The sequence below is a fragment of the Sphaerodactylus townsendi genome, linkage group LG15 (assembly GCF_021028975.2).
Source record: "Sphaerodactylus townsendi isolate TG3544 linkage group LG15, MPM_Stown_v2.3, whole genome shotgun sequence".
In the NCBI taxonomy this organism is placed as follows: domain Eukaryota; kingdom Metazoa; phylum Chordata; class Lepidosauria; order Squamata; family Sphaerodactylidae; genus Sphaerodactylus; species Sphaerodactylus townsendi.
This window is the reverse complement of record NC_059439.1, coordinates 15,728,707-15,754,352: the sequence shown is the minus strand read 5'-3', so window position 1 is coordinate 15,754,352 and position 25,646 is coordinate 15,728,707. Positions and strand designations below refer to the sequence as shown.

The 25,646-nt window shown below is 48.1% G+C and overlaps 1 protein-coding gene across 3 annotated transcripts in view; it reads right to left on the bottom strand.

The window, feature by feature from the left end:
- NXPH3 (neurexophilin 3) overlaps positions 1-24,845 on the bottom strand; it is a 35,073-nt gene extending 10,228 nt beyond the window's left edge. Inside the window, exons 1-3 of one of the 3 annotated variants that reach the window (XR_007246287.1) lie at positions 24,562-24,845; positions 14,241-16,055; positions 1,588-1,694 (exon numbers count right to left, since the gene is read on the bottom strand). Coding sequence is in view for 1 of the 3 variants with exons in the window: in XM_048518324.1 (XP_048374281.1) it covers positions 15,312-16,055; positions 24,562-24,618 (801 nt within the window). In the remaining 2 variants the exon portion in view is untranslated. Of the gene's footprint in view, positions 1-1,587; positions 1,695-12,260; positions 16,056-24,561 lie in introns of those variants that run through there. The other 2 variants (XR_007246286.1, XM_048518324.1) reach the window with 2 other exon arrangements.
- Between the last annotated feature and the right edge of the window lie 801 nt (positions 24,846-25,646).

The window sequence follows — 25,646 nt, the reverse complement described above, 5'->3', positions numbered from 1 at the left end:
ATTACGTGTGCCTGTAAGCCACCCCGAGCCCAGGATAGGGCTGGTATCAAATTTAATAAAATAAATAAACATCCACATACCCTTCCTATTTGCATGTTATGCTAAATTTAATAGCTCCATTGAGGGAGTATTGTAGAGAAAAGTCAACAAATACAAGCCCTTGCTTGAAATAGTACAGTCTCCTCCACCATTGCAGCTCTACAGGTTCACATATACCCAGTGGTGGGATCCAAAAATTTTAGTAACAGGTTCCCATGGTGGTGGGATTCAAACTGTGGCATAGCGCCAATGGGGATGGGTGGGGCATGACGGGGGCATGGCCGGGCATTCCGGGGCGGGGCATTCTTGGGCGGGGCTGTGGCAAGGATGCAGCCACTGTGCCAGTCCTTAGGTGGGAAACAAATGAAGGCAGGCTGCCACGCACGCCGGTGCACCTCCTGCTAGACTGCTCCAAGTTCTGCGCGCTACTGCTGAGAGGAGGGGCGTAACTAAGGCAAAAATCACGTGGCAAAATCACCCATTATGAACCCCCTCTCGGCACACACAAATAATTAGTAACCTCGGAAACCTGTGAGAACCTGCTGGATCCCACCTCTGCATATACCCCTCTCCGTGGTGGAATTTCTATTAATATGAACTGTGGTGGTGCGGAATACACCAGTATAAAGCTTGCTCAAATAGTGATTTTTAATATATATATTATATTATATAATTTTCCTTTCCGGCAGAAGTCCTAGTGCCTTATGACAATGTTCTCTTCTCCCTTTGGCCGTTTTATACTCGCAGCGACAGACCTATGAGGTAGGTTAGACTGAGAGAAATGTGACTGACCCACACATCATGCTGTGAGTAGAGACGAGAGTCAGATCTAGGCCTCGTCCTATTCCAACATCCCATTATACCACAGCTGCCTTTTCAAAAGACTCTTTTTTTTTACAGTTTCACTTTGGATCTTGTGTGCATCTCCAGGGGGATTTTTCTGGTTCATCTTTAAGAATGGCCTTCTCCTCTGAAATGCACCATTGCCTTAACTTAATTCCTGCTCTCAGCATGGGGCTTTGGCTGTGGTCGTTTGACTCGCGGAATGAGGAAAAGCAATCTCCAGAGGCGCCAGCGGTTATTATGGGATGTGTGTATGGCAAGGCGCAAGTTGAAAGCTCCATGGGCTCAGCTGCTGGTCAACGCAAGGAGGCCCAGTTTTGGATTGCTTCGCCATTGTTTGACATAGCCTGTATAGCTTATTAAAGACCAACAGTCTATCTCTCCCCCCCACCCCAACTGCCCCCAGCTGTCCCCTTTTGAAATCCACTGTCCCATTTCCCAATTCCAGCTCTAATATGAGAGGTCGGCACTGGCGGATACTCAGACCAGAAGCAATCTTCGCGGTCCTCTTTTAATTATATTTTTACTAGTGGAAGCTGGCGTGTTCTGTTTCATTCTGTTTACTTTTATGTCTGTGAAGGGAAGAGAACTGGGAGCAGCAAGAGAGAGAGAAATAAAACCCAGCAGGGAAAGAGAGGGTTGCGGGCTATAAATTCCGACTAAAGGGGCACATTCGCCAGATTGCTTAATTCATATTAGGGTCCTGCCAGGGCTCTTGTCTTGCTCAGAAGGTTCCGGATGGATTTTCACCCTTTCTGTGGAAGCCTTTGTGGGAAGAACAGTTCTTGCCTTTCATATCTTCTGTGAGGAACCTGCTAGAGGGGACAATTGCAGGGATTACTTCTTCAACCCTGTAGAAGGATATTTGTTGGAAAGAGCAGGCAAGTAGTTTACAGCCCTATCATCCCAAAAGAGGAAAATTAGGGACATTTGGGGAAAGAATTGTTGTTACAGTTTAACTGATTTTAGTACTTCTTAACTGAGTAGATACCTCTTAACTTAATAGGTACTTGGAGAGCCAATATGGTGTAGTGGTTAAGAGTGGGTGGATTCTAATCTGGAGAACCGGGTTTGATTCCCCACTCCTTCACCTGAGTGGGGGAGGCTTATCTGGTGAATCTCATGGCGTAGCACCAAGAGGGCAGGGGCGGGGCGCGATGCACCAGGCGTGTGGCATGGGCGTTCCAGGTCAGGCAGGGGCGCAGGACGCAGGCATGCTCCAGCCGTAGTTCCCCCTCGCTCTGCCGCTGGGTGAACAAGATGTGTTTCCGTACTCCTACATTCCTGTTAGGTGACCTTGGGCTAGTCACAGTTCTCTCAGAACTCTCTCAGCCCCACCTACCTCACAAGATGTCTGTTGTGGGGAGAGGAAGGGAAAGGAACTTGTAAGCCGCTTTGAGTCTCCTTACAGGAAATAAAGGTGGGGTAAATCCAAACTCCTCCTCCTCCTCCTCCTTCTTCCTCCCTTAATTTTTTATTTTGGGGGGCGGGGGGGGGGAGTAACATTTGGCCTGATGAAGAATTCTGGTGACCTTGAAAGCTTGCCCCTTGCTAGGAATCACTGGGCTGATCCTAAGAGAAGGTATGACGTGGAGTGCGTTTCTTGGCTTCTTGAAACAGGAGACTCGTAGCTAGAGGCTGGGCGAGCCACGGGCTGCTAGGCGCCCAAGATTGCTTGTGTGTTCAGGCTGAAAGCGCTCCTCAATTGCAAAAGGGAATAGGATTGTGTGACAATGGAACCTTCAGTTGCCAGGCAGTATAGAGCCAGTGTGGTGTGGTGTGATGGTTAGGAATGGCAGACTCTAATCTGGAGAAACGGGTTCGATTTCCCACCTCTCCACATGGAGCCGGCTGGGTGACCTTGGACCAGTCACAGTCCTCTCTGAACTCTCTCAGTCCACACAGAGGCAGGCAATGGCAAACCACCTCCGAGTGTCTCTTAGCCTGAAAACCCTACGGAGTCGCTATAAGTCAGTTGTGACTTGATGGCACTTTACACACACGTATACAGAGCCCCTGGATTGGCCCAGGCCTGTTACGAATATTCTCTTATGAATTGCATATGTAGTAGGGCCGTGGTGGCGAACTTATGGCACTCCAGATGTTAATGGACTACAATTCCCATCAGCCCCTGCCAGCATGGCCAATTGGGACTGATGGGAATTGTAGTCCATGAACATCTGGAGTGCCATAGGTTCGCCACCACTGTGAGGTATGTGTTTCTCCTCAACAATTTTTTTTATCCTCACAGCAGCCCCGTGAGGTAGGTGAATTTGGGCAATAGTGACTGGGCCATGGTCAGCAAGCAAACCTCATAGCAGAGTGGGGATTTGAACCCATGTCTTCCGGATCATCTAGTACATAGGTGTCAAACTCGCGGCCCTCCAGATGTTATGTACTACAGTTCCCATAATCCCCTGTCAGCATCATGCTGGCAGGGGATGATGGGAACTGTAGTCCATAACATCTGGAGGGCCGCGAGTTTGACACCTGTGATCTAGTACCTTAACCACCACATAGCAGTAGTTTGCTGCTAGGAACCCGGTCATCTTTGGTGCTCTGCTAAACAGAGCGGGAAAATCTGCATGCATTATCATACACTTCAATCCCAAGTTAGGAACAGAACCACAGCACTCATGGAGAAGGGTTTGATCCTTCCCCTCTGTACCATTTTACGAGCCTGAAACTGCACCAGATAGGATTGCCAGCAACACCACAGAGGTGGCGGAGGGACTTACCCTCATCGTATCCACTGATGCCACAACATCACTTCTGGCCGTGTAACCAGAAGTGATGCCACCATAGAGCAGGACACTCTAGGATGCATCCCAAACTTTGATAATAAATCACAGAGCTTCCCATAAATCCCGAGTACCACAACAAAGTATAACTGGAAATGGTGCTGTGGTGTCATGGGATGTTGTCCCTTGTTTTATCCTCACACACACACACACACACACACACACACACACACACACACTCACTCACTCACTCACTCTTGTAGTGACTGGTCCTGGGAAGCCTGGGCAAAGGTTTTTCGGCTGTCATTGGGCAAATGGAAACCCTAGTTTCAGGAGGGTGCTTTTTGAAGGGACCTGCATGATCCCAGGTATGCATTTTGGTTCCCCCCATCAAGTCCAATAGCACCGACTCTCCAGACTGTCTCAGGCTGGGGCCTTGGGATGAGTTTGCAGAAACCAGAGCAGGTAAAATGCACTGAAAAACGGCAGCCAACCACTTCCACTCTTTGCAATGTAATACTGGTCCTGTCAGTTTAGAAGCCTGTTCAGGCACCCACCCACTGTCCTGCTCTTTCTTGGCCTTTACACAGAAATAGATCCAGATGTGGAGGCGTATTCCCCCCCCCCCTTTTCACAGTATGACATATCTTCATGCAGCAACTTTTTAATTGGAAAGTGGCTCATTTAAGCATTGCCTTTTTGGATCGTATCTGTTCCCGTAATCTTGCACACACCCACCAGACAGAGCCCCCAGATGCCCCCTGAGATGCTAAGAAGAAACAGACAATGAAGAGAACTATTCCTTGTCCCAGCATCTCATAATCAGAGATATGCTGCTCCTGAGTATGGGGGCTCCACCTTTTAAAGCTCGAAATTTGTGACCTTAAAATAACAAGGAAAAGATTAGATTTGCAAGGTACATTAATCAGAGCTTTAGCTGATTAGAACATAAAAACATAAGAACAAGCCAGCTGGATCAGACCAGAGTCCATCTAGTCCAGCTCTCTGCTATTCGCAGTGGCCCGCCAGGTACCATTGGGAGCTCACGTGCAGGATCGGATGTGAAAGCAATGGCCTTCTGCGGCTGTTGCTCCCGAGCACCTGGACTGTTAAGGCATTTGCAGTCTCAGATCAAAGAGGATCAAGATTGGTAGCCATAAATCGACTTCTCCTCCATAAATCTGTCCAAGCCCCTTTTAAAGCTAATCAGTAAGGGCTGATTTTAACTCCCCTGGAATGGAGCACTGTAAGAGGTTGGTTCTGGTTATCAAAACAAATGAAGGAAAAAGAAAAAAGTTAAGGTAAATATCTGTGAATGAAACATAGCTTCTGTCTAGTTTGCTGCCTGGAGCGCGGCGTCATGGTTAAGAGGGGTGGACTCTAACCTGGAGAAGCGGGTTTGATTCCCCACTCCCACACATAAGCGACAAACTCTTATTTGATGAACTGGATTTGTTTCCCCACTTCTCCACAAGAAACCTGCTGGGAGATCTTGGGCTAGTCTCAGAACTCTCTGAGCCCCACCTGCCTTACAAGGTGTCTGTTGCGGGGAGAGAAAGGGAAAGGTGTTTGTAAGCTGCTTTGAGGCTCCGTAAAGGTAGAGAAAAGTGGGGTATAAATCCCAACTCCTCCTCTGTTAAAACTGGAAGTGCTTGCAGTTCAGTTTCTGCAGAATAAATCTATATTAAGATTTATTCCACATGGACAGCTGTGTTAGCCCGTATCAGCAAAATAACACCAGAGTCCAGTAAACTCCAGAGCATCAGCTGAAGTGTGCTCTGACTCATGGAAGTTGATGCTGGAATACATTTTGTTGTTCTTTAAGGTACAGCTGGCTTCCTGTTTTATATTGAGGCTTGGCGATGCTTGAGTTTATTTTAAATTTAATCAACAAACTAATTGGTTAAGAGGCAGATGGTCGATCCATGAAAAATTCTTCATTCAGTTGAGAGCTCGTTGCGCATAAATTCGGCACAATTCAATCTATCTCTTCTTGCCCCCTCCCCCCCCCCCCCCCGATACATAAAATCTTGACATTCCGCTTTTAAATCCGGTTAACTAGCCCTCTCGAAGACTGTATCAGATGTAGTTGATTACATTTTCAGCCTCAACGTACGTAGCCACAGGGACTAGAAACTAGCCCTTTTGTTTAATTATTTTCAGGTCCTGGATTCTGTAGCGGGTTCTGAGATGGACAGGTAGAATCCACACCAACCCAATGATGCGAACACATAGAGAGAGACAGTGGTGTGATTCAAATAGTTTAAGAACCGGTTCCGGTGGTGGGAATTCAAATAATTTAACAACTGATTTATTGTCAAAGGCTTACAGAGGATCCTCTGAAGATGCCAGCCACAGATGCAGGCGAAACGTCAGGAGAGAATGCTGCTAGAACACGGCCATACAGCCCGGAAACCACACAGCACCCTAACAACGGATTGTTTTTTACAAGCACCATTTCAACAACCGGTTCTGCCAAAGTGGTGCGAACCTGCTGAACCCCACCACTGGAGAGAGGGAATAAAACAGGTCCTCAGCCATTCAGCTGGAAGGATTTTATTCTGTTTTCCGGAACACACGTACCCTCAACTGTTCCCTGCCAGCAAACATCTCTCTGACTTGGTCTCCTGGTTGCTTCTGATTTCTTTTCCTCCCTCCTTGTCCTTTTGTGTAGGGTTCAGCCAGGCAGATGGTTGCTGCGTAGGCAGCTGTGATAGTGCTTCCCCCCTCCCCTGTTAACAGCTAAGCATGGTAGATTTGACTGGGGTGTTTGTTCTGAGCGGCTGGTTTTCTGGATGTGCGGGAGCAAAGGTTATTGGAGGCTCAAGCTTTTGAGGCTCATTAAATTTAAATTAGAAGAGGTACTCTCCCCACCCCTTCCGATTTCTGATGCGAAGAAAGAATCTGTTTATTAGCTCACTGGCGAACATCATGCTCCGAAGATGGGAATAAATTCGCCCCCTGCTTATATAGGATTATTGCAGCAGAGGAGGCGTTGGAGCCCTGACATTTTCTCTCTCTTGAAGACCAAATTCTTTGCTTCTCCCACCCGAATATTCCTTGCTGGTTTTGCAGGGCCTCCATTGTGGAATCTGAATCGAGACTTCCGGAGAGGCAGCGTGGTGTAGTGGTTAACAGCATTCTGATCTGGAGAACCGGGTTTGATTCCCTACTCCTCCACTTGAGTGGCAGAAGCTTATCTGGAGAACCAGATGTGTTTCTACACATCTGCATTCCTGCTGGGTGACCTTGGGATAGTCACAGTTCTCTCAGAACTCTCTCAGTCCCATCTACCTCACCAGGTATGTGTTGTGGGGAGAGGAAGGGGAAGGAGCTTGTAAGCCACCTTGAATCTCCTTTCAGGAGAGAAAGGTGGGGTATAAATCCAAACTCTTCTTCTACCTTGTCACCTCTTTGTAGCTGCTCCAATGGCTATGCCCGTTTAACGGGGACCACAGTTTCTCCATCAATATTCAACTGAGACTCATAGCGCAGATGACAGAATTTTAGACACGCTCGATGCCAAGCACCAATAGCAAGAGATGGTTTCCACACAGCCCAAATATAAGGCCGAGGAAGCTATTTATCCCATTTTGGGAAGAACTTTGCACAGGGCTCTCCCCCAACCCCTTATATTTCCCTCAACCCGGGTTCACAAAAATCTCTAAACTAGCAATCATTTTAGCGAAACCAAAGGAGCCACAGCAACCCAGACTGTTTGCAATCGCTTCCCGGAGGGGTGAAATTTCCAGTGCGAAGGCAAATGGGGGAAACCCGGTTTGTTTGTTTGTTTGTTTGTTTGTTTGTTTGTTTGTTTGTTTGTTTGTTTATTCTATTAGACTTTTATACCGCCCCACCCGAAGGGCTGTGCAGAAACCACCAGAGGGTCTGAGGGGCGTTTGCAATTGCCTGTCCTTGCAAATGTCGGGAGCTACACCTGAGGATTTAAAATTCTCTAAAGCTGATAGCACTAATTTTCCTTTCTGCTTGCCTTTCCCATTTTATTTATTATTACGTTGTCCCCACCTCAAGGCAGCATCTCCCATCATTGCTCGCCCCTGGACCTGCCTATGGTCCAGTATGGTCCTGATGACAGTCTGCAAATGTTAAAAATGACAAGGGGGCTTTACCTTTTGCTAGAGCTGCTGTCCGAAGGCCTGGCCAGCAATTCATATGGACTGTTAAAGGTCTCAAGGCAACACCCTTCTCTGGTCCCCAACCCCATAACGATCTGTATTCACCTTCCATTGGCCGGCCCCCAAAGTGGAAGCTGTTTCTTTTGGGGCTTGTCCGGCATGGTGTAGTGGTTAAGAGCAGGTGCACTCTAATCTGGAGAACCAGGTTTGATTCCTCGCTCTGCCACTTGCACTGTGGAAGCTTATCAGATGAACCAGATTAGCTTGTGCACTCCAACACATGCCAGATGGGTGACGTTGGGCTGGTCACAGTTCTTTGGAGTTCGCTCAGCCCCACCCACCTCACAGGGGGTTTGTTGGGGGGGGGGGAGGGAAAGGAGATTGTAAGTCTTTACAGAAGAGAAAAGGGGGGAGGAATATAAATGCAAATATTTCTCTTCTTAACAGGCCCTGATATTTTGAGAGCCATTTTTGCAATAGCAGCCACTGCAGCATTTCAGGCCAGTAAGCCCCACAGGTTAAACACTTCCTTTTGTTTGTTTGTGTTAATCTGCTATTGATCAAGCTCAATTTCTTTGTTTAAGTGTTAACGATTTCTCCTTTCCTTGTTCTCTCTGCATTGTTGCTCACCATTTCTGACCCAGCACAATTACGTTCTTTCAACAGCCTGTGTGTGTTGACAACGGGCTGCATCTGACAATGGGGCGTATAATCCCACTTGTCTATACATCTTTGATTGCCTATTGCACACGTTTAGGGGTCCAGCTCTACAGCTGCAGCATGCTATTTTAGTTATTTACTTTATTCCTCAATGGGGATCTAAAGTAGCTTATGTCAGGATGTCTCTCTGCTTCCATTAAAGGGGCACAGAGATTTGCACCTGCTTGTGGGGAGGGGGCCTCACCCGCTGATATGTTAATGAACCTTTCTGCCTTTCCTTTCCTTTTCCTGTGATGCTTGCTAACTAGAAGCAACTTTGGGGCCTTCCCTGCGGGAGGGGTGGCAGGTGGCTGAGAACCATTGCTGCGCTGGCCTTGAGATGCTCAACTCCCAAACATCTCTCTTTCCTGGTTGTGGTGGGTTTTCCGGGCTGTGTGGCCGTGGTCTGGTGGATCTCTTTTTCTGTTGTATTATTCTCACATTCCATGGCAATCTGAGAGGAGGGAACTCTGTGGGGGAATAAAGGCAGCGGTATTCTTGTGGTTAAGCAGAAGTGGCGTTCTGAAAGCCAGATACTTTCTGTAATCAATGAAGACTTCTGAGCTGATCACCTGAGTCCGCTTATTGAATTCAGGTTCCAAGGCCTGCCAGTTTACAACATTCACCTCTCTTCTGTGTTCTCTTCCACACCAACAGCCTGGTGAGGAAGGCTAGGCTGAGCATGTATGACTGGCCTAAGATCACCCAGCAAGCTTCTATGGCAGAGTGGGGGTTCAAATCTGGGTCCCCCAGATCCTAGGCCTGTACTCCAACCATTATTACAAGAGCTGTCTCTCAGCCCTTCTCTGGAAGAGGTTGGGAATACTGATCTTACAAATCATCTCTCATCTGCCTTTTTGTCTCCAGCCAATTATCTTTTCTCACTATCTCCCCCCACCCACCCTTTGCCCCAGTTTAATGCCAGTCTCTGCCAGCTATGGATTTTGAGCATGCTGCATCGTTCTTATGCACCATCTCCAAAATAACGTTGCAGCAGTGGTGTAGTGGTTTAGAGCAGGTGCACTCTAATCTGGAGAACCAGGTTTGATTCCCTGCTCTGCCACTTGAGCTGTGGAGGCTTATCTGGTGAACTAGATTAGCCTGTGCACTCCAACACATGCCAACTGGGTGACCTTGGGCTAGTCACAGTTCTTCTGAGCTCTCTCAGCCCCACCCGCCTCACAGAGTGTTTGTTATGGGGGGGAGGGAAAGGAGATTGTCAGCTCCTTTGAGTCCCTTTACAGGAGAGAAAGGGGGGATATAAATCCAAACTCTTCTTCAAAGACCTGGGATGTGGGTAGCAGGGTCACGCAGGCATGTCCCAGAGAGTCGCATGTTCAAGTTTATTTCCTTTATGGTTGCTGCCACAGGTGGTTGTCGCTTTGACCACCTGCAAGCCTTAAATGGCATACCTGATCTACAGACAGACTCTTCCAGAAGACTGAGGCTTGCTCTAGCGACTGGTCCCTCAGCAAACCCATCTGCTTCCGTTAGCTGGAGGCCGTTTGATGAGTTTTCTCTGGCAACGTCTAAGCCGTGCAATTTTTGCAGAGCCTTGCCAAGGTACACTTGGAGGGCTCTGGGCCATCTGAGCCAAGTTGGTACAGGGCAGATTCAAGAGCTGCATCTGTGTGGCCGGCGATTCTGTGTTGCAGAAACATTCAGCCACGGAGCATCCAGGTAGAGCTTTCTGCTGCCCTTTCCTCCATTTTTCTAGGACAGATTTATGGAGGAGAAGTCGATCTATGGCTACCAATCTTGATCCTCCTTGATCTCAGATTGCAAATGCCTTAGCAGACCAGGTGCTCGGGAGCAGCAGCAGAAGGCCATTGCTTTCACATCCTGCATGTGAGCTCCCAAAGGCACCTGGTGGGCCACTGCGAGTAGCAGAGAGCTGGACTAGATGGACTCTGGTCTGATCCAGCTGGCTTGTTCTTATGTTCTTAATCCTTCTCTCATGGCTTCCATTCCCTTCTACCCCACCCGCTCCACCCTTTGGTTTGTTCATCATCTGGGAGAACTTTGTCATAGAACCATAGAGTTGGAAGAGATCCCAAGGGCCATCAAGTCCCACCTCCTGCAATGCAGGAACACACGATCAAAGCACTCCAGACATAAGTTAATCCAGCCTCTGTTCAAAAACCTCCAAAGATAGAGACTCTACCACTCTCTGAGGCAGTGGATTCTACTGTCGAACAGCCCTGACAGTCAGAAACTTCTTCCTAATGTTTAGGTGGAATCCAGAGGTGGGATCCAGCAGGTTCTCACAGGTTCCCGAGAGTAGGTTACTAATTATTTGTGTGTGCCGAGAGGGGGTTACTAATTGGTGATTTTGCCACGTGATTTTTGCCTTAGTTACGCCCCTCCTCTGCTCCTCAGCAGTAGCGCGCAGAACTTGAAGCAGTCTAGCAGGAGGTGCACCGGTGTGCGTGGCAGCCTGCGCCTGAGTGCATTCGTTTCCCGCCCAAGGACTGGCGCAGCGGCTGCATCCTTGCCACAGCCCCGCCCAGCAATGCCCTGCCCCTGGAATGACCGGCCACACCCCGTCGTGGCCCGCCCAGCCCCATTGGCACTTCGCCACAGTTTGAATCCCACCACCATGGGAACCTGTTACTAAAATTTTTGATCATTCCAAGAGGCGATATTAAATCTATGACTCCTATTGGGGAGGGGGAGTTCACCCCACTCAGAAACAAGCACCTGCCAGTTATCCCCAGAGAACAGAAACTTGATGGGGAAAAAAAATCAAAAACATACTCCTCATTCTTCCCCCTCTATAATAAAGAGGGTAACTTTATTCTTCATTTCAAGGACAGTATTTAAAATAAATACGCGATACAAGGAGACGTGCCCGTCATTCTTATCAGAGAAACAGAGGAAAACACAGAGCATACTGGAAGGATAGAGGAAATGTCTTTCTGGCCCAGGAGAATGGGAGATCCCCAGGAGAGAAGGGAAAAGTTTGAGGGGTGACAGGAGAAGTAGGGAAATTTGAGGAAGGAGGGAGAGAGAGAGAATTATTTCATGGAGCGCTTGTATTGCATTGCACGCTTTATCATCCTGATCCATCCAGACGAGAATCCTTTGAGGTAGGTTCTTCGTGTTTCCCTTTCGCAGGTGGGGAACGGAAGCGGAGAGAAGGAAGGCTCACGGCCATTTGGGTCTGCTAAAAATCATGTTGGGAGCTGAACCTGCTCCGAACGAAAGGCCGACGTCTGGCAAAATGCATTTAAAAATAGGATACTGTGTGACTCAGATGAACCTCAGGGGAAGGAGGCGGTCAAAGAAGCACGCAACAGCGACCTGGGGTTGCACTCAAAACTTTGCGCATTGGCCCAAAGGGATATCGATAGATTGGATCAAGACTAAACTGGCAATTTCTACCGATTCATCCTTCCTGCTGCGGACCCCCATGGTGACAATTCACGGAGCCCCCCTGTCCGCCCGGAACAAGATTTCATGCGAATCAGTCGTTTGCAGAGAAAGGGAAGCAAGAAAGTTCCATTCACCCTTTGGAAATTTAGTCTGAGTCCAATTCCATGTTCTTATCTGGGTACAGAGGATGGTGGGGGTGGGGGTAATAATGGCGATTCTGATCATGGGAGCCAGCATGTAGTGGTTAAGAGCAGGTGGATTCTAATCTGGAGAACCGGGTTTGATTCCCCACCCCTCCACCTGAGCGGCAGAGGCTTATCAGGTGAACCAGATGTGTTCCCCCACTCCTACGTTCCTGCTGGATGACCTAACCTTGGGCTAGTCACAGTTCTCTCTGAACTCTCTCAGCCCCACCTACCTCACAAGATGTGGGGAGAGGAAGGGAACGGAGCTTGAAAGCCACCTTGAGCATCCTTGAGGGAGACTAAGGTGGGGTATAAATCCAAACTCTTCTTCTATTCTCTGGACGTTTTGTCAGTGTTAGAAAGTTTCTCACAAAGCACAGTGAAATCTGTTGTGAAGGTTGTCACTGTTCAGGTTTGAGGGACCAAGGCGGCATTCACACAAGATTCTGCATACTGCATTCATCGCTGCTGCAAATGCAGAGATCTTCTCTTGGGCGCTGGAGAGAATTCACATGGGAGCTTTCTGCTTACTTGTGGACCATCTGCAGCCATTTTCTCAGCTGCAAGACTGGAGGGCTTTTTTTTAAAAAAAGCCAGCAATTGCGATAGTGTGGTAGTAATTAAAATGGCTAAAATTGGCTGCTAAATGATTAAAAAGGTGAACTTTTTTCATCTGGGTGGCATGCTAACAGTGTAGACAGTGTTGTTTCCAAAAAGGTACAGACTGCTAAAGGAAGAGAGGACAGAGAGGACAGGGAAAATATGGGAAATGATTATTAGAGGATAACATCGTTTGGATGCCTCCTCCGACAGCGCTCCAGTTGGAAGCAGAGACAGAGGCGCCTGCCGCACATACAGAATAATGCACTTTCAATCCACTTTCACAATGGTTTGCAACTGGATCTTGCTATTCCGCATAGTAAAATCCAGCTGCAAACTGCATTGAAAGTGGATTGAAAGTGCATTATTCTGCATGTGCGGAAGGGACCAGAGAGAGACGTCTATGTCAAAACCATTAAGAAAGATTTCTTGCCATCAGAATTTGACCAGGGGCCAATAAAACTTACTTCGGAGAGGCAAACCTCAAAACAAGAAACCAACAGTGCAATCCTAAGAAAAGGTATCCATGTCTAAATCCACTGATTTGGAAATCCTACTTCTCCCCCTCTTCATTTTTGATGTTTCCATAAACTCTCAAGGGCTTCAGCAAACTAGTGCCTTTTCCTCCTAGAGTGACAGCAGCTCTCCGCATTCCTTTCTTCCCAAAACATGTTTAGCCCCCATCAAGACGTTTTTCAGGGGGAGCAAAGCTTCTTTTATTTGTTTCGCCATTTTTTCCCTTTGTGCATCCCCAGAGACCCCCTTGAGTATGTAGAGACCTCTGCCCTGTAGATGGGCAGTCTGGTTTTATTATTTACACAAGGACCACCTAGTTGATAGTTAGAAATGGTGTGTGTATTCCCTTTGCACCTCATATTTTTTTAAGCTCCTTATGGAAGCTTCCTTGAGCTTTGGCATATTATAAATGCTCTGGCAGGTGTGTTGCTTCCAATGCCTATCACCACCTAGCTTAAACCTTTAGAATTATAATACATTTTTTTAGCAGAGCATGTTCTGTTTGAATAGGCATTTTATACAGCGGTGAGTGTGACATTTAGTCAATTGGCTAGATCAGTTAGATTAAAAACCTTTCTGCTCAATGGAACACCCCCAAATTCAGCAAAATTTCTTTCCTTTTTTAAAAATACAAGCACTGATGCAAACCACCCTCCAAACAGAGGCTAGACAACAGGTACCCTGTTAAGGAGAGGCATTCCTACTCACGCAGTTGGGAATGCTTCTTACAAGACGATCCCTGCGGCAATTTTTGTGTAGATCATTGAGCAGCAATGGAAGAGGTATTCCAGCCTGTGTGTGAAAGGAGGAATGCCTCTTCTAATAACATCTGCAAACTGCTGGCATCATAAGATGAGGCAGAAGCAGATACTGGCATGCATCTCTTCGTCAATATTATGAAGGCCAGTGTTGTGAGCTCCCCAGCAGCCCGCTAGGATTCCTCAGATGAGGAATACTGGCATGACGATCTGGCTCCATCAGAGTCTCAGCTGGCTGAATCTCCAGAGCCACAGTGGGTTGAGCCCTGTGAGCAGTCAGCAGTCACACAGGTGGAGGACAGTGCTGGCCCAAGCCAACAGCAAAGGCAGAAAGTTCCCCCAGCTCACCTGGTTCTGCGAGGCAGCTCGGACAGCAGGGCCGTGAGGCACTGCATACTACAAGACGCAGCGCCTGTTTGGAAGCCCAGAGACACAGAAGGGATGGCTGTAAGTCAGCCCAGGACTCAGGCTGAGCAAAAATGCAGGCTTCTAAGAGGCAGCTGCGAACAGCAAGCGTTGCAGCAGCAACTTTGTGAGACAGACTGGTAGTTTCTGTAGTGCCTGCTTTCGGACTGAATATTTCGCTTTGTGGACCCAGACTGGATTGATTGATCTGCCTACCCTCTCTGCCTGTTCTCAGCCAACAACTGTAACCAGAGACTCCTGTGTGCTCAGCCAATCACAACAGCCAGCTCCATGGTTTTTCATGTTGCACGCAGTTAGAACTGGGTTGGAACCCCCCAAACTCACTTCTGCTTGTGTATGACCTTGTCCTCCCCACACCCAGTGGTTCTCTATCGTTTGTTTCAGGGAGAGAAGCACACGCAAGTGACAATCAAACGGCACCCCTTGGGAATCCCTACAAAATTCATGAGTTCAATCCACCTTTCTGGGTTGTTTTTTTTCCCCCAAAAACAGATCAAAGACTCTAAGAGCTTTACCACAAGGCGAGACGACCTTTTTGGAGATGGACTATAGGTATCATGAAACGTGACTGGATCTGACCCAAGAGCACAACCCAGCAAGAACTTCTCCTGTGGAAACCTCATGAAGGCTTGTACATGAGAAAATCATGGTTGGTTTTGGCCCCATGTTAACTTTTATGGGTGTGGCGGAGAAAAGCATTGCAGAGATTTTTCCACAGAGCACCAAAATACCTTGGCCTGGCTCCAAGTGCAACCACCCCCTCCCCCCCAAAATCAGGGCAAATGGATTCAAGGATAGTAGGTTTGCTCTCTTTCCCTCGAAGTCTTCTTGAACCGATTGTCTTCAGCAAAGACAAGGTGCTTCTTGGTTTGTCTGGCGTCAGAGAGGCGTCACTTGTCTGTCTCCCTGTGGGCTGCCTCTGTTTTATTTCCCGACCCAAACCCCACATTGAGATAGACTTTGGGCTGCTTCAGAGACCAAAGAGGTATGATGTCATCCAGAGGGGTAATACGGAACATTGCTGTGGTAGTTGTAGTCTGGACACACTTTCTGGACTAGCCGGTAGTCTATGCTGTAGAAGGTTATGTAGATACAGATGACCTTGAATGGCTTAGAGCAAACCCAGGAGACTTGGCTTTGCGTGTGGTTGAGGAAACAGGTCTTGGAAGGGTCATAGGTGCAGAGGGTGGTCTTCTTTGCCTTGTCCACTTTCTCGTATTCCACCCGGCAATTGAAGATCTTTGATTCTTTTGCCTCAATGAAGATTTGCTGCTCGAGGTCAAACTCCACGGCTTTGTTAGGTGGCACTAGGCTGACTGAGATATTCCCATGTCCCGTGGAGTTGTGCCTGAAGAACACGTTGACCGTGCCATTCCCGTGGTCGACCACTTTCCCTGTAATCAAGAGGTTCAACTTGACCGTCTTGATGTTAGAGTAGAAGTCGCCCCAGCCAAATATCTTCTTAAGTCTGCCAGGGTTCCCAACAGAGTCTCTTCGGCTTCGGGGTTGCCCAACTTGATCCTGTTTGGACAAGCTATCTAAGATGTTCCAGAACTCTTGTGAGTTGGTGGAGGCCAACTCCAGCAGAGATGAGTTCTGAAAGTAAGATTGGGGAGCTGTGGACTTCAAGGAGAGCTGGCCTTTCTTCTTTTGTGGCCGGGAACGTTGTTGCTCTTTGGATGGCTTTCCGCTTTCTTCTTCCTCCTCTTCTGCTGCTTCGTCTTGTCCACAGATCACCTACGTAAAACAAGAAGAGGTCATGACCACTTTGTTCAAGCATCCCATTTCACCCTTTTTTACTTAGCTCTAGTTATCTCCAACATGATGCCCACCAGTGGGTTTACTGGTGGCCACTTGCTTCATCGAAAAATCATCTACTTCACAAAACAAAGAGCCAGTCTACCTTATTGGAGTAAGCAGTACCATAGAAGAACCTAGAAGTTATTGTCCCTTTGTCCACAAGGAACACCCATTCAGAAATAGCTGCCTCCATCATAAGAGAATGCTTGACTTGCTACCTTCTGTGAGTAGGGCCAGACCATATGGCAGCCATTTTGTGCATCCCCTGTGGCAGCCATTTTATGGCACCACCCACTCCTTACCTTGAAAGTTGCAAAAGTGCCCACACGATCAACCACAACCATACTCCTGAGCATGTGTGTCATCTGGACTACATCCTGCATTGAGAGACCTTGGGTGGATTGGACTTTTGTTTTGTTTTATATTCCATGCATGAAAATTGTTCGATGTGTGCATAATCTGGTCCTTGTGTAGAGGCCAGGCAAGAGACAATGAAAGCTGAGTCTTAACCAGTACATGATTAATACGTAATCAATAAATCTTTAACTTTAGACGAAGCGAAGCTTGTGAAAAGCTGAAACTGCTGAATGTAAGGAACATTGAAGGGCTATTGGTGTATGGGTTAGGGTTAGATATCGTCTGCCTCTGTTTGCCAATGCACCTTCCTCTGTGGACATTAAAATTCTGTAAAATGATGCAACCAAAGATAGGCCTCTGCCCCAAGGAGCTTACAGTGGAAACCTCAACAGACTGAGAGGCACAAGGCTAGTACATGAGTGAATAGTTGTATGTGTGTGTGGTCAGTGAACGTGTGAGTTGCTTGTAATTGGGTTTCTGTTTCCATAGGGGGTGAGAATCAGAAATTTTTGCTGAACTTCATAGGAATGATAAGGTTTGAGTAGAGTTGCCAGCTCCATATTGGGAAATACCTGGAGCCTGAGGAGGATGGAGTTTGGGAAGGGAACAGAATTCAATGCGGTAAAATACCATAGACTCCTCCTTTCCAGACAGCCATTTTCTCCTTGTGAACTGATCTCTGTCACCTGGAGGTCAATTGTAATATTGGAAGATCTCCAGCCGCCTGGACATTAACAACACTATTTGTGGGCCTCCTATTTGAGGATCAGCAGTGGCCTAGTGGTTAAGAGCAGGTGCACTCTAAACTGGAGAACTGGGTTTGATTCCCTGCTCTGCCACTTGAACTGTGGAGGCTTATCTGAGGAACTAGATTAGCCTGTGCGGTCCAACACACACCAGCTGGGTGACCTTGAGCTTGTCACAGCTTTTTGGAGCTCTCTCAGCCCCACCCATCTCACAGGGTGTTTGTTGTGAAGGGGGAAGGGCAAGAAGATTGTAAGCCCCTTTGAGTCTCCTTACAAATGCTTCTTCTTCCTGGAGGCTGGTAACCCTAGGTTTGAGATGGAATTGGAAGAGGGGAGGCACCACCTAGCTCGAACTCCAAGGATAAGGGCCAGCAATGGAGAATTGAGCTGTAAAGAGGTGGTGTTTTTTTTTTCCAGGAGCGAAGGTACTTAGCAGGAACTCTTGGCCTGGAGCAAAACATTTTCTTTCCCAACTGATGCTGTGTGCTATTCTGTGGGAAACGTCTGCCGTCTGTCTTCTAACAATGGCACTTATTGCAAGTCAGTAGCAGCTTATCCTTGAAAAACCCCCGGCATGTTCCAAAAGGACTGATGTGTCTGCAATCTGACCCTCTTCGGGGTGTAATGCGCTACCAGGGAATGTTCCTTCCCTCACGTGGGATGAAAAAGGGAAATGTTCCTTCTGCCAGCAGGCGGTGGCTCTTGCTTATTTAAACTGTCACGCTTAAAGAGAAACCGGCCTCCTTCCTTCAAGAGCTTTGGAGAGGCCTGCCATTTTTTAACACGCTCCTGGCAAGAGCTCTCGTTCTCCATTAAATGTTCATAGATGGACAAGTTATTGAAAAACATCTGTACGGCTGAAAATTCTGAAGCCAAGAACACAGTCGGCTGGGTCCTGACAGCTTCTCTGCTGGAGAAAAAGGGAGGTGGAGGTGCCCTTTGACCTCCCAAAAAGGCTATTTTGGAGATCCTGAGAGTATATGGACAAAAGCCGTAGGTGCCGAGGGTTATAGTGCGGAGGGGAATTGGGCAAGACTGTGGAGAGCCAGCGTGGTGTAGTGGTTAAGAGCAGGTGGATTCTAATCTGGAGAACTGGGTTTCATTCCCAACTCCTCCACCTGAGTGGCAGAGGCTTATCTGGGGAATCAGATGTGTTTCCGCACTCCTACGTTCTTGCTGGGTGACCTTGGGTTAGTCACAGTTTTCTCAGAACTCTCTCAGCTCCTCCTACCTCACAAGGTGTCTGTTGTGGGGAGAGGAAGGGCAAGGAGCTTGTAAGCCACCTTGAGTCTCTTTGCAGGACAGAAAGGTGGTGTATAAATCCAAAACTCTTCTTCTCTTCCTCTTCTAAAGAGGCTACTTGAATCCAGTTGTGTGTCAGGTCAACTATTGCTTGGGCTGAGAGTGTGATATAATGCTAAATATTTTGGTCTATGATCTGAGGGCCCCAGGTTTACCTCCCCACTCTGCTGTAAAGCTCATACTAGGTGAGCGTAGCTGGGGACTCCTTCTGGGCCTAGCTAGTCTGATGGGGTTGTTTGGAGGTTCAAATGGGGAAGGGAGATCCAGGTATGGCCATCTTGAGCCCCTGACATGAACAGCAGGTCAGAAATAATGTGCTAGATCGAATGGTAGCGGTTCACTATTTGAGGGTGTGTTTCCAGAGAACGAAACTATGCGTAGAGCCCGTGTGGTGTGGGGGTTAAGTGCGGTGGACTATAATCTGAAAAACCAGGCTTGATTCCCTGCTCCTCCATACAAAGCCTGCAGGGTAACCTTGGGCCGGCCACAGTTCTCTCAGAACTCTCTCAGTCCCACCTGCATTACAAAGTGTCTGTTGTGGGGAGAGGAAGGGAAGGCCTTTGTAAGCCGTTTTGAGACTCCATAAAGGTAGGGAAACGCGGGGCAGGCAACAGCAAACCATCTCTGAACGTCTCTTGCCTTGAGTGTCCATAACGGCAGTCAGAAACGCTTGTGTTTTGGTGGTGACATAAAGTGGCACCCGGTCACGGATGACTTATAGTGACCCAGTCTAATACAAGTGTGTCTGACTGCTCTCAACTGATCAGGGCTGGATTTTGGGCCGGTCTCTCTGCCCCAAAATATGTCCGATGCCAGCCCTCAGCTGTAGAGCAGAGGAAGAAAGGCTTCAGTGTACTGTCTTTCCAAGCACATGGCATAGTCACAGAGGCCTCTTCCGCACATGCAGAATAATGCACTTTCAATCCACTTTCAATCCACTTTGCAGCTGTGCGGAATAGCAAAATCCACTTGCAAACAATGGTGAAAGTGGATTGAAAGTGCATCATTCTGCATGTGCGGAAGGGGCCAGAAAGTTCCCCCCCTCCCCACACACCCACTCAGGGATGGCGTTTCCCTCCTCCATTTTATCCTCCTAATAACCGTCGGGAAATTTAGGCTTACAGAGAGTGACCAGTTTAAGGTTACCCAGTAAATGTCAAGCACAGCGGGGATTTGAACCCAGGTCTCTTCACGCTAATTAATATACCATCCTGTTGTGCTTTCATGACTCTGTTGGGGATATGTGATAGATTTCTTTGAGGAAATGGACCAAAAGTCTTTCCCAAGAAGCACCTGAATCTCAAGGGAAGGGCAGGGCGTCTTATTTGTCCGATGACAAGTCCAGAATGAAATACTGTATTGTTCACGGCTTCCATCAGGGAACCCTTTTAAAGTTCATCTATTCGTAGGTTAATTTATTTGGGAAGTTTGGGGCGGGGGGCTGTCAAGTCACAGTAGACTCGTGGCAACCAAGCAGGATTTTCAGTGGAAGAGACTTCAGAGGTGGTTTGCCGTTGCCTGCCTCTGCATGGGCTGAGAGAGTTCTGAGAGAACTGTGACTGGCCCAAGGTCACCCAGCAGGCTTCATGTGGAGGAGTGGGGAATTGAATGTGATTCTCCAGATTAGAGTCCACGGCTCTTAGGTATTTGAATCGGGGTTTTCAGCACTTTAAACTTTGCACCACACTGCCTTCATTTATCCACTAGAGGAAATTAACAAAAGAAAGAAAAAACCCTCTGACTCAACCGTAGTGGCCCATCTGTAAAATGGGCACAATTTCAGCTTACCTCTCAGAATGGAACTTTGGATGCAAATGTTATGAATCAATGTGCTCAGTTAGGAATACCAAAGGTTTTCTTTAAAATGCCCTACACTCACAGGTGTCAAACTGGCGGCCCTCCAGATGTTATGGACTACAGTTCCCATCATCCCCTGTCAGCATGATGAGGCCTACACTGTCTTGGTCATCGAAAACAACTCAAAAAAATCTGTTCCTCATAATGGTGGAGCCATGATATGGTAGAGGAGGAATGATATATTGTTGGAGGGGGTAGCTACACTGTGAAATAGAGCAGGTGCACTCTAAGCTGGAGAGCTGGGTTTGATTCCCCGCTCTGCCACTTGAGCTGTGGAGGCTTATCTGAGGAACCAGATTAGCTTGTGCACTCCAACACATGCCAGCTGGGTGACCTTGGGCTAGTCACAGTTCTTCAGAGCTCTCTCAGCCCCACCCACCTCACAGGGTGTTTGTTGTGAGGGGGCGGGGTGGTGGTGGAAAGGAGATTGTAAGTCTCTTTGAGTCTCTTTCTGGAGAGAAAGGGGGGACATACATCCAAATTTTTCTTCTTCTTCTTTTGGATCCAACCTTATAGGTTAAACTAAAACAAATCTTTTGCACTTTTAGAAGAAGAAGAAGAAGAGTTTGGATTTATATCCCCCCTTTCTCTCCTGCAGGAGACTCAAAGGGGCTTACAATCTCCTTGCCCTTCCCCCCTCACAACAAACACCCTGTGAGGTAGGTGGGGCTGAATTTGTTGCTCCCCCCTTCATCTTTGGGGATGAGGTGGTCTATGAAATAAATAAATAAACAAACAAATAAATCATCATCATCATCATCATCATCATCATCATCATCATCATCATCTACCTCACAGAATTGTTGTGCGAATGAAATGGGATAGCATGCTAGGTAATAATGAGGAAATGAAGCCTGCTTCTAATAACATTAGCTATGGGATGATAGAGTTAAGCATGCTCAGACATGGATTTTTATCCTAGGTCAGGTTACTTGCTGATGGAGAGTATGTGGCCGTTCTCCCAGGTAGCTTGGGTCACTTGCTGGAGTCAGTTGCCGTTCTGCGGCTGCTATCCAGGGCGAGCCAACTAAAGCCTCCATGATTAAGGGCACTGTATCTGTGCCTGTTTCACAGAAGCAGGACACAGCGGTTGCATGACTGCGAGCTTCCCGTGGCTGACTGCTTTTAGAGGCAGGATATTGTACAGGATTGGCTATTCTTAATCTTTTTTTTACAGTCAGCCAGCGGTTATGTGTCATCCTATAACCTCCCTTTGGGGAAAGAAGGAGAAGCTGATATGACCTTTTGACAGGAAGGGTGTGAAAAAGACACTGCTGCTGTGTGGGAGAGTCAGAAGACCTAGGGGAAGACAAGTTCAGGGGATGATCGGGAGGGGGGTCCCTGCTTGTTTATACCCGCTGTTTGTTTGTAACCCCCTTCTTCTCTGAATCCAGACAGTAAACACAAAGCAATGGTCCAAAACACACACACGCACACGCACAGAGAGAGTATTTCATCGTAACACAACAAGGACATATTTTAATCATGAGACACCTTCTGGAAGCATCCAAACTTTGCATTGCCTTCTACAAACAGGCAAGGACAGACTAAGGTGGGAACTCCTTGGAGAGGGGACTCCACAGCAAAGGGATCCCCGTGCATCGATTCTCCTGTCCTGTTCTCTGATGAGACACATCTTCTTCTTTTTTTGATGGAGTGTGCCTGGCCCAAGGTCCTCCCACCGAAGTCTGGAAGGGCAAAGGGCCTTGGTCTGAACGGGCTCGCTTTTATATCATCTCCGACCAAGTCGGCTCTGTTTACAAAAGCTTATGCTGGCATCCAATGCTGCGAGCCCGATAGGCGCTGCTCGGTTCCCGTTCATATTTGCTGGGAAGGATTAACATGGCTACCCCTCTTGATTTCACACAGAACTCTGGCCTTGGCTCAAGGGAAGAGCATCTGCTTTGTATGCAGAAAGTCCCGTGTTCAAATCTGGGCATTTCCAGTTTAAAATAGTCTGGGGAAGAGCTCGCTTTCTCTGCTTGAGACCTGAAGAGCTACTTCCAGCCGGAGTAACGCGGAGCTGGATGGCTCAGCAGCCTGAGTCTGTATAAGGGAACTTCTTGTATTTATGGCAGGGATCTGGTGGCTCTTTCCAGCTCTGGTCCATTGGTTCTAAGCAGCAAATAGCGGCTACTGCTTTTAAGGATCAAAGGGCCTCTTTATCCCTCATCTGATTTATTTAAATAATTCAAAAGAAGGCAGGATAAGGATTAAATAACACAGAGGACGGGGCTCAGGGAGGTAACCCCTGAATCCTCCCAGATAGACCCACTCGAGTCCGCCCACTTCCAAAGCATCCAGCTGCCGACCCTGGCGCCTGCGGCATTTGGAGGGAGATGTATCCATGCCGGATCCGCAGGGACTGAAGGCGCTCGGCTGCTGGAGAAAACTCTGGGCTCATTTCCCCACGGACTCGAAATGTTTTCTGTGCGCAGAACAACAGAACAGCTGGGGAGAAGGGCAGAAGGCACGCCGATCCACGGGAACAGAGCACACAAAGAGCAGACAGATTTCCAATAGTTATGCTCTTTTTCAAGGTTCACAGGAGCTACCTGTAAGCGCCAGCAACTCCGGTGGGATCCCTCCTGTTTAGCTGCGATTAAGCAGGAGAAGGGGAGAAGGTCCATTCTTACGCCATCTAGTCGAAGATTATTCTTCCCATTCATGCCAGTCCCGCCCTCTCCAAAGCACAGATCCAGTCCTGCCCTCAACAATTAAACACCATTTGCAAAAGCCACAAAATACTCTCACTTGCCCACATTTCTGTTTCTAGGGGAATTATTTCCCCTGGACCAATGATCTCTGTCAGCCCATGCCGGTCAACCGGACTACAGATAGCGCCCCTCGAACTCGGAACTCCAGGAAGGCTCGATTTAAATCCATTATGCACTTGGGTAGCAACTGGCGTAAATGCCTTCTCTCTGAAAAGCACACAACACGGCTATCAATGCAGCCATCTTCCTGTTTTGTGTTCCTAAGGCCTCTTTAGGGGAATTACGGAGACTGCTTAAAAGCTGTCAGCTGGTGAGTTCATGCATTTTGCAGAGAATGCCTGAAAATTGTTTTTTAACAAGCCAATCATTGATTTGGTTCAGCTCGAGATCGGAATCTGTGGTCAAATCCCCGCACAAGCAGGGGCCCCACCGGGTGTCTATATTTCATTATCTGCTAAGATGCCTCCTTTTCCGTTCTGTTCAGTTACAGGAATTGCTCTATCCTGTATGAGTTATTCTCCCCCACCCCAGAAATAAAGGGTTGCTACAAATTAAAAAAGGATGTTTGGGTGGCCTTCGGATTTTCAGAGTAAACTGGAAAACAAGTTCTGCTCACGTTCTGGAATCCGACTTCTTGCCACAGGAAAGAATCCCCTCTCTGTGCTGTCTGATTGGCCGGAAATCATGGAGCTGAAGTAATTTCCTTTATGCGGCTTGTTTATTTGCAGCTTGGCTCACTCACTCGAGTTATCTGGAGCTGTTCGCCTTGCTGACACCTTTCAAAGGCATACCTGTCTTTTCCTTACATTGCACTCAAGGCTATGCACGGTTCCAGCTGACTCAAGTAAGCAAGCCAAGTTGCAAGTAAACTAACCACTCAGAAAGAAAGCAAGCAAACAAAAGAAAATATCCCTGTGCTACCAAGGCAATCTGAAGGAGGGTGGGGGGGGGGTGTTGGGGTTGAATTGATTCCTGCAGGATTACTGTCCCTTGAGAGGAGCTGTCCCTCCCTGAGATTTTTTATCAACACAAAGAAATTTAACACGAGAAACTTTCAATTGCAGAGGACAAAAGTAATCAGGGGAGAAAGAACTGCTTTATTTTTCATGCAGCTCATAAAGTGTCAGCGCCATCCCCAAAACGACGGCAACTCGCCTCTAAAAGTAGCCGGTCCTGCCTTTGGCACAGGGGTTGGTCTAGATGGCCTTTGGGGTAACCCGCCACGTCTGCGCTCCTACAGCCCCATCTCGCAAAGTTGACGCGAGGCTAATTGAGACCAGGCGAGCCCCGGCGCATGCTAAAAAGTGCTGGAGAGACGGCAGAGCATAAAAACTGCTTGATCATACTAATTTCAGGCGACGCTTTGCACTGGCTGCCCCTTGGCTCTCCTTTGAGACGCCCGCAAGGGCACGTCCCCGCGTTCCCCCTTCCCCTCCAACCTTGCCCAGTCCAGCGGTCACTCACCAGCAGATAGATGCTCCCCTGGATGAGAAATATGAAACAGCACCGTGTCAGCTGCATTTTTTTCCCCCAGCCTCTTCCTTCCTATCGATTCTCTGCAAATCTGTTCTGCCTTCTCGGTGTTGCTTGTTACACCCTGGCCTCTGGCCTCCTAGGATCCCCCCATTCCAGGTCCGCTCGGGCAGCCTCTTTCCAGCCAGACATGGGGGGGGGGGGGGAACCAGGCAGCTGGTTCACCCACTGCAGCTGGAGACTTCCATGTGTCTGACTACAGGCTGTTCCCTGCTTTGCTGGAGACTCTGGCAAAACTCATTCCAGTCCCTCGCTCTGCTCTCCACTAGCTCCCTCCCACTGATAGGTGCCACTACTGGAGCAGCGAGACTCGCCTTAACCCTTCCCTGCCTGCCAACTTGGAAACTCGGCACCACTCTCAAAAACTTGGCCTGGCAGGGGGCGTGAGGGGGTGTGGGGAGGGGGGAAGGAGGCAGAGGAGGCCACCTCCCCGGAGCTAGGCCAGGTTCCGCAAAACAAAAGGCTGCAGGTGGATTTGAAAAGATGCCCTGTGATTTTTGAGACGAATTTTGTGTCGTCTGGCAAAAATGTGGGTGCGAACGTGAGGACAGGGTGCTCGGGGTCCGGACGGGACTAGAGGCTCTGCTCGAGGCCGGGCTGAGCTGCAGAACCTGTTTTTCAAGGTCCTGGCTGGGATTTATTGCTCTTTCTATTAATCTTTTCGGAGTATCTATTTGTGAAAGAGGCTCAGAGTGAATTGACTGCCCCACAGGGGCAGCTACGTATGTGGATTTAGAGGCCCGGGTGTCCTTTCCAAGCGTGAGTTTCCTGAACTCCCAAATTCTCATGTTAGAACTAAGTTTCGTTTTCAGAAGAAGAAGAAGAGTTTGGATTTATATCCCCCCTTTCTCTCCTGTAGGAGACTCAAAGGGGCTTACAATCTCCTTGCCCTCCCCCCCTCACAACAAACACCCTGTGAGGTAGGTGGGGCTGAGAGAGCTCCAAAGAACTGTGACTAGCCCAAGGTCACCCAGCTGGCATGTGTGGGAGTGTACAGGCTAATCTGAATTCCCCAG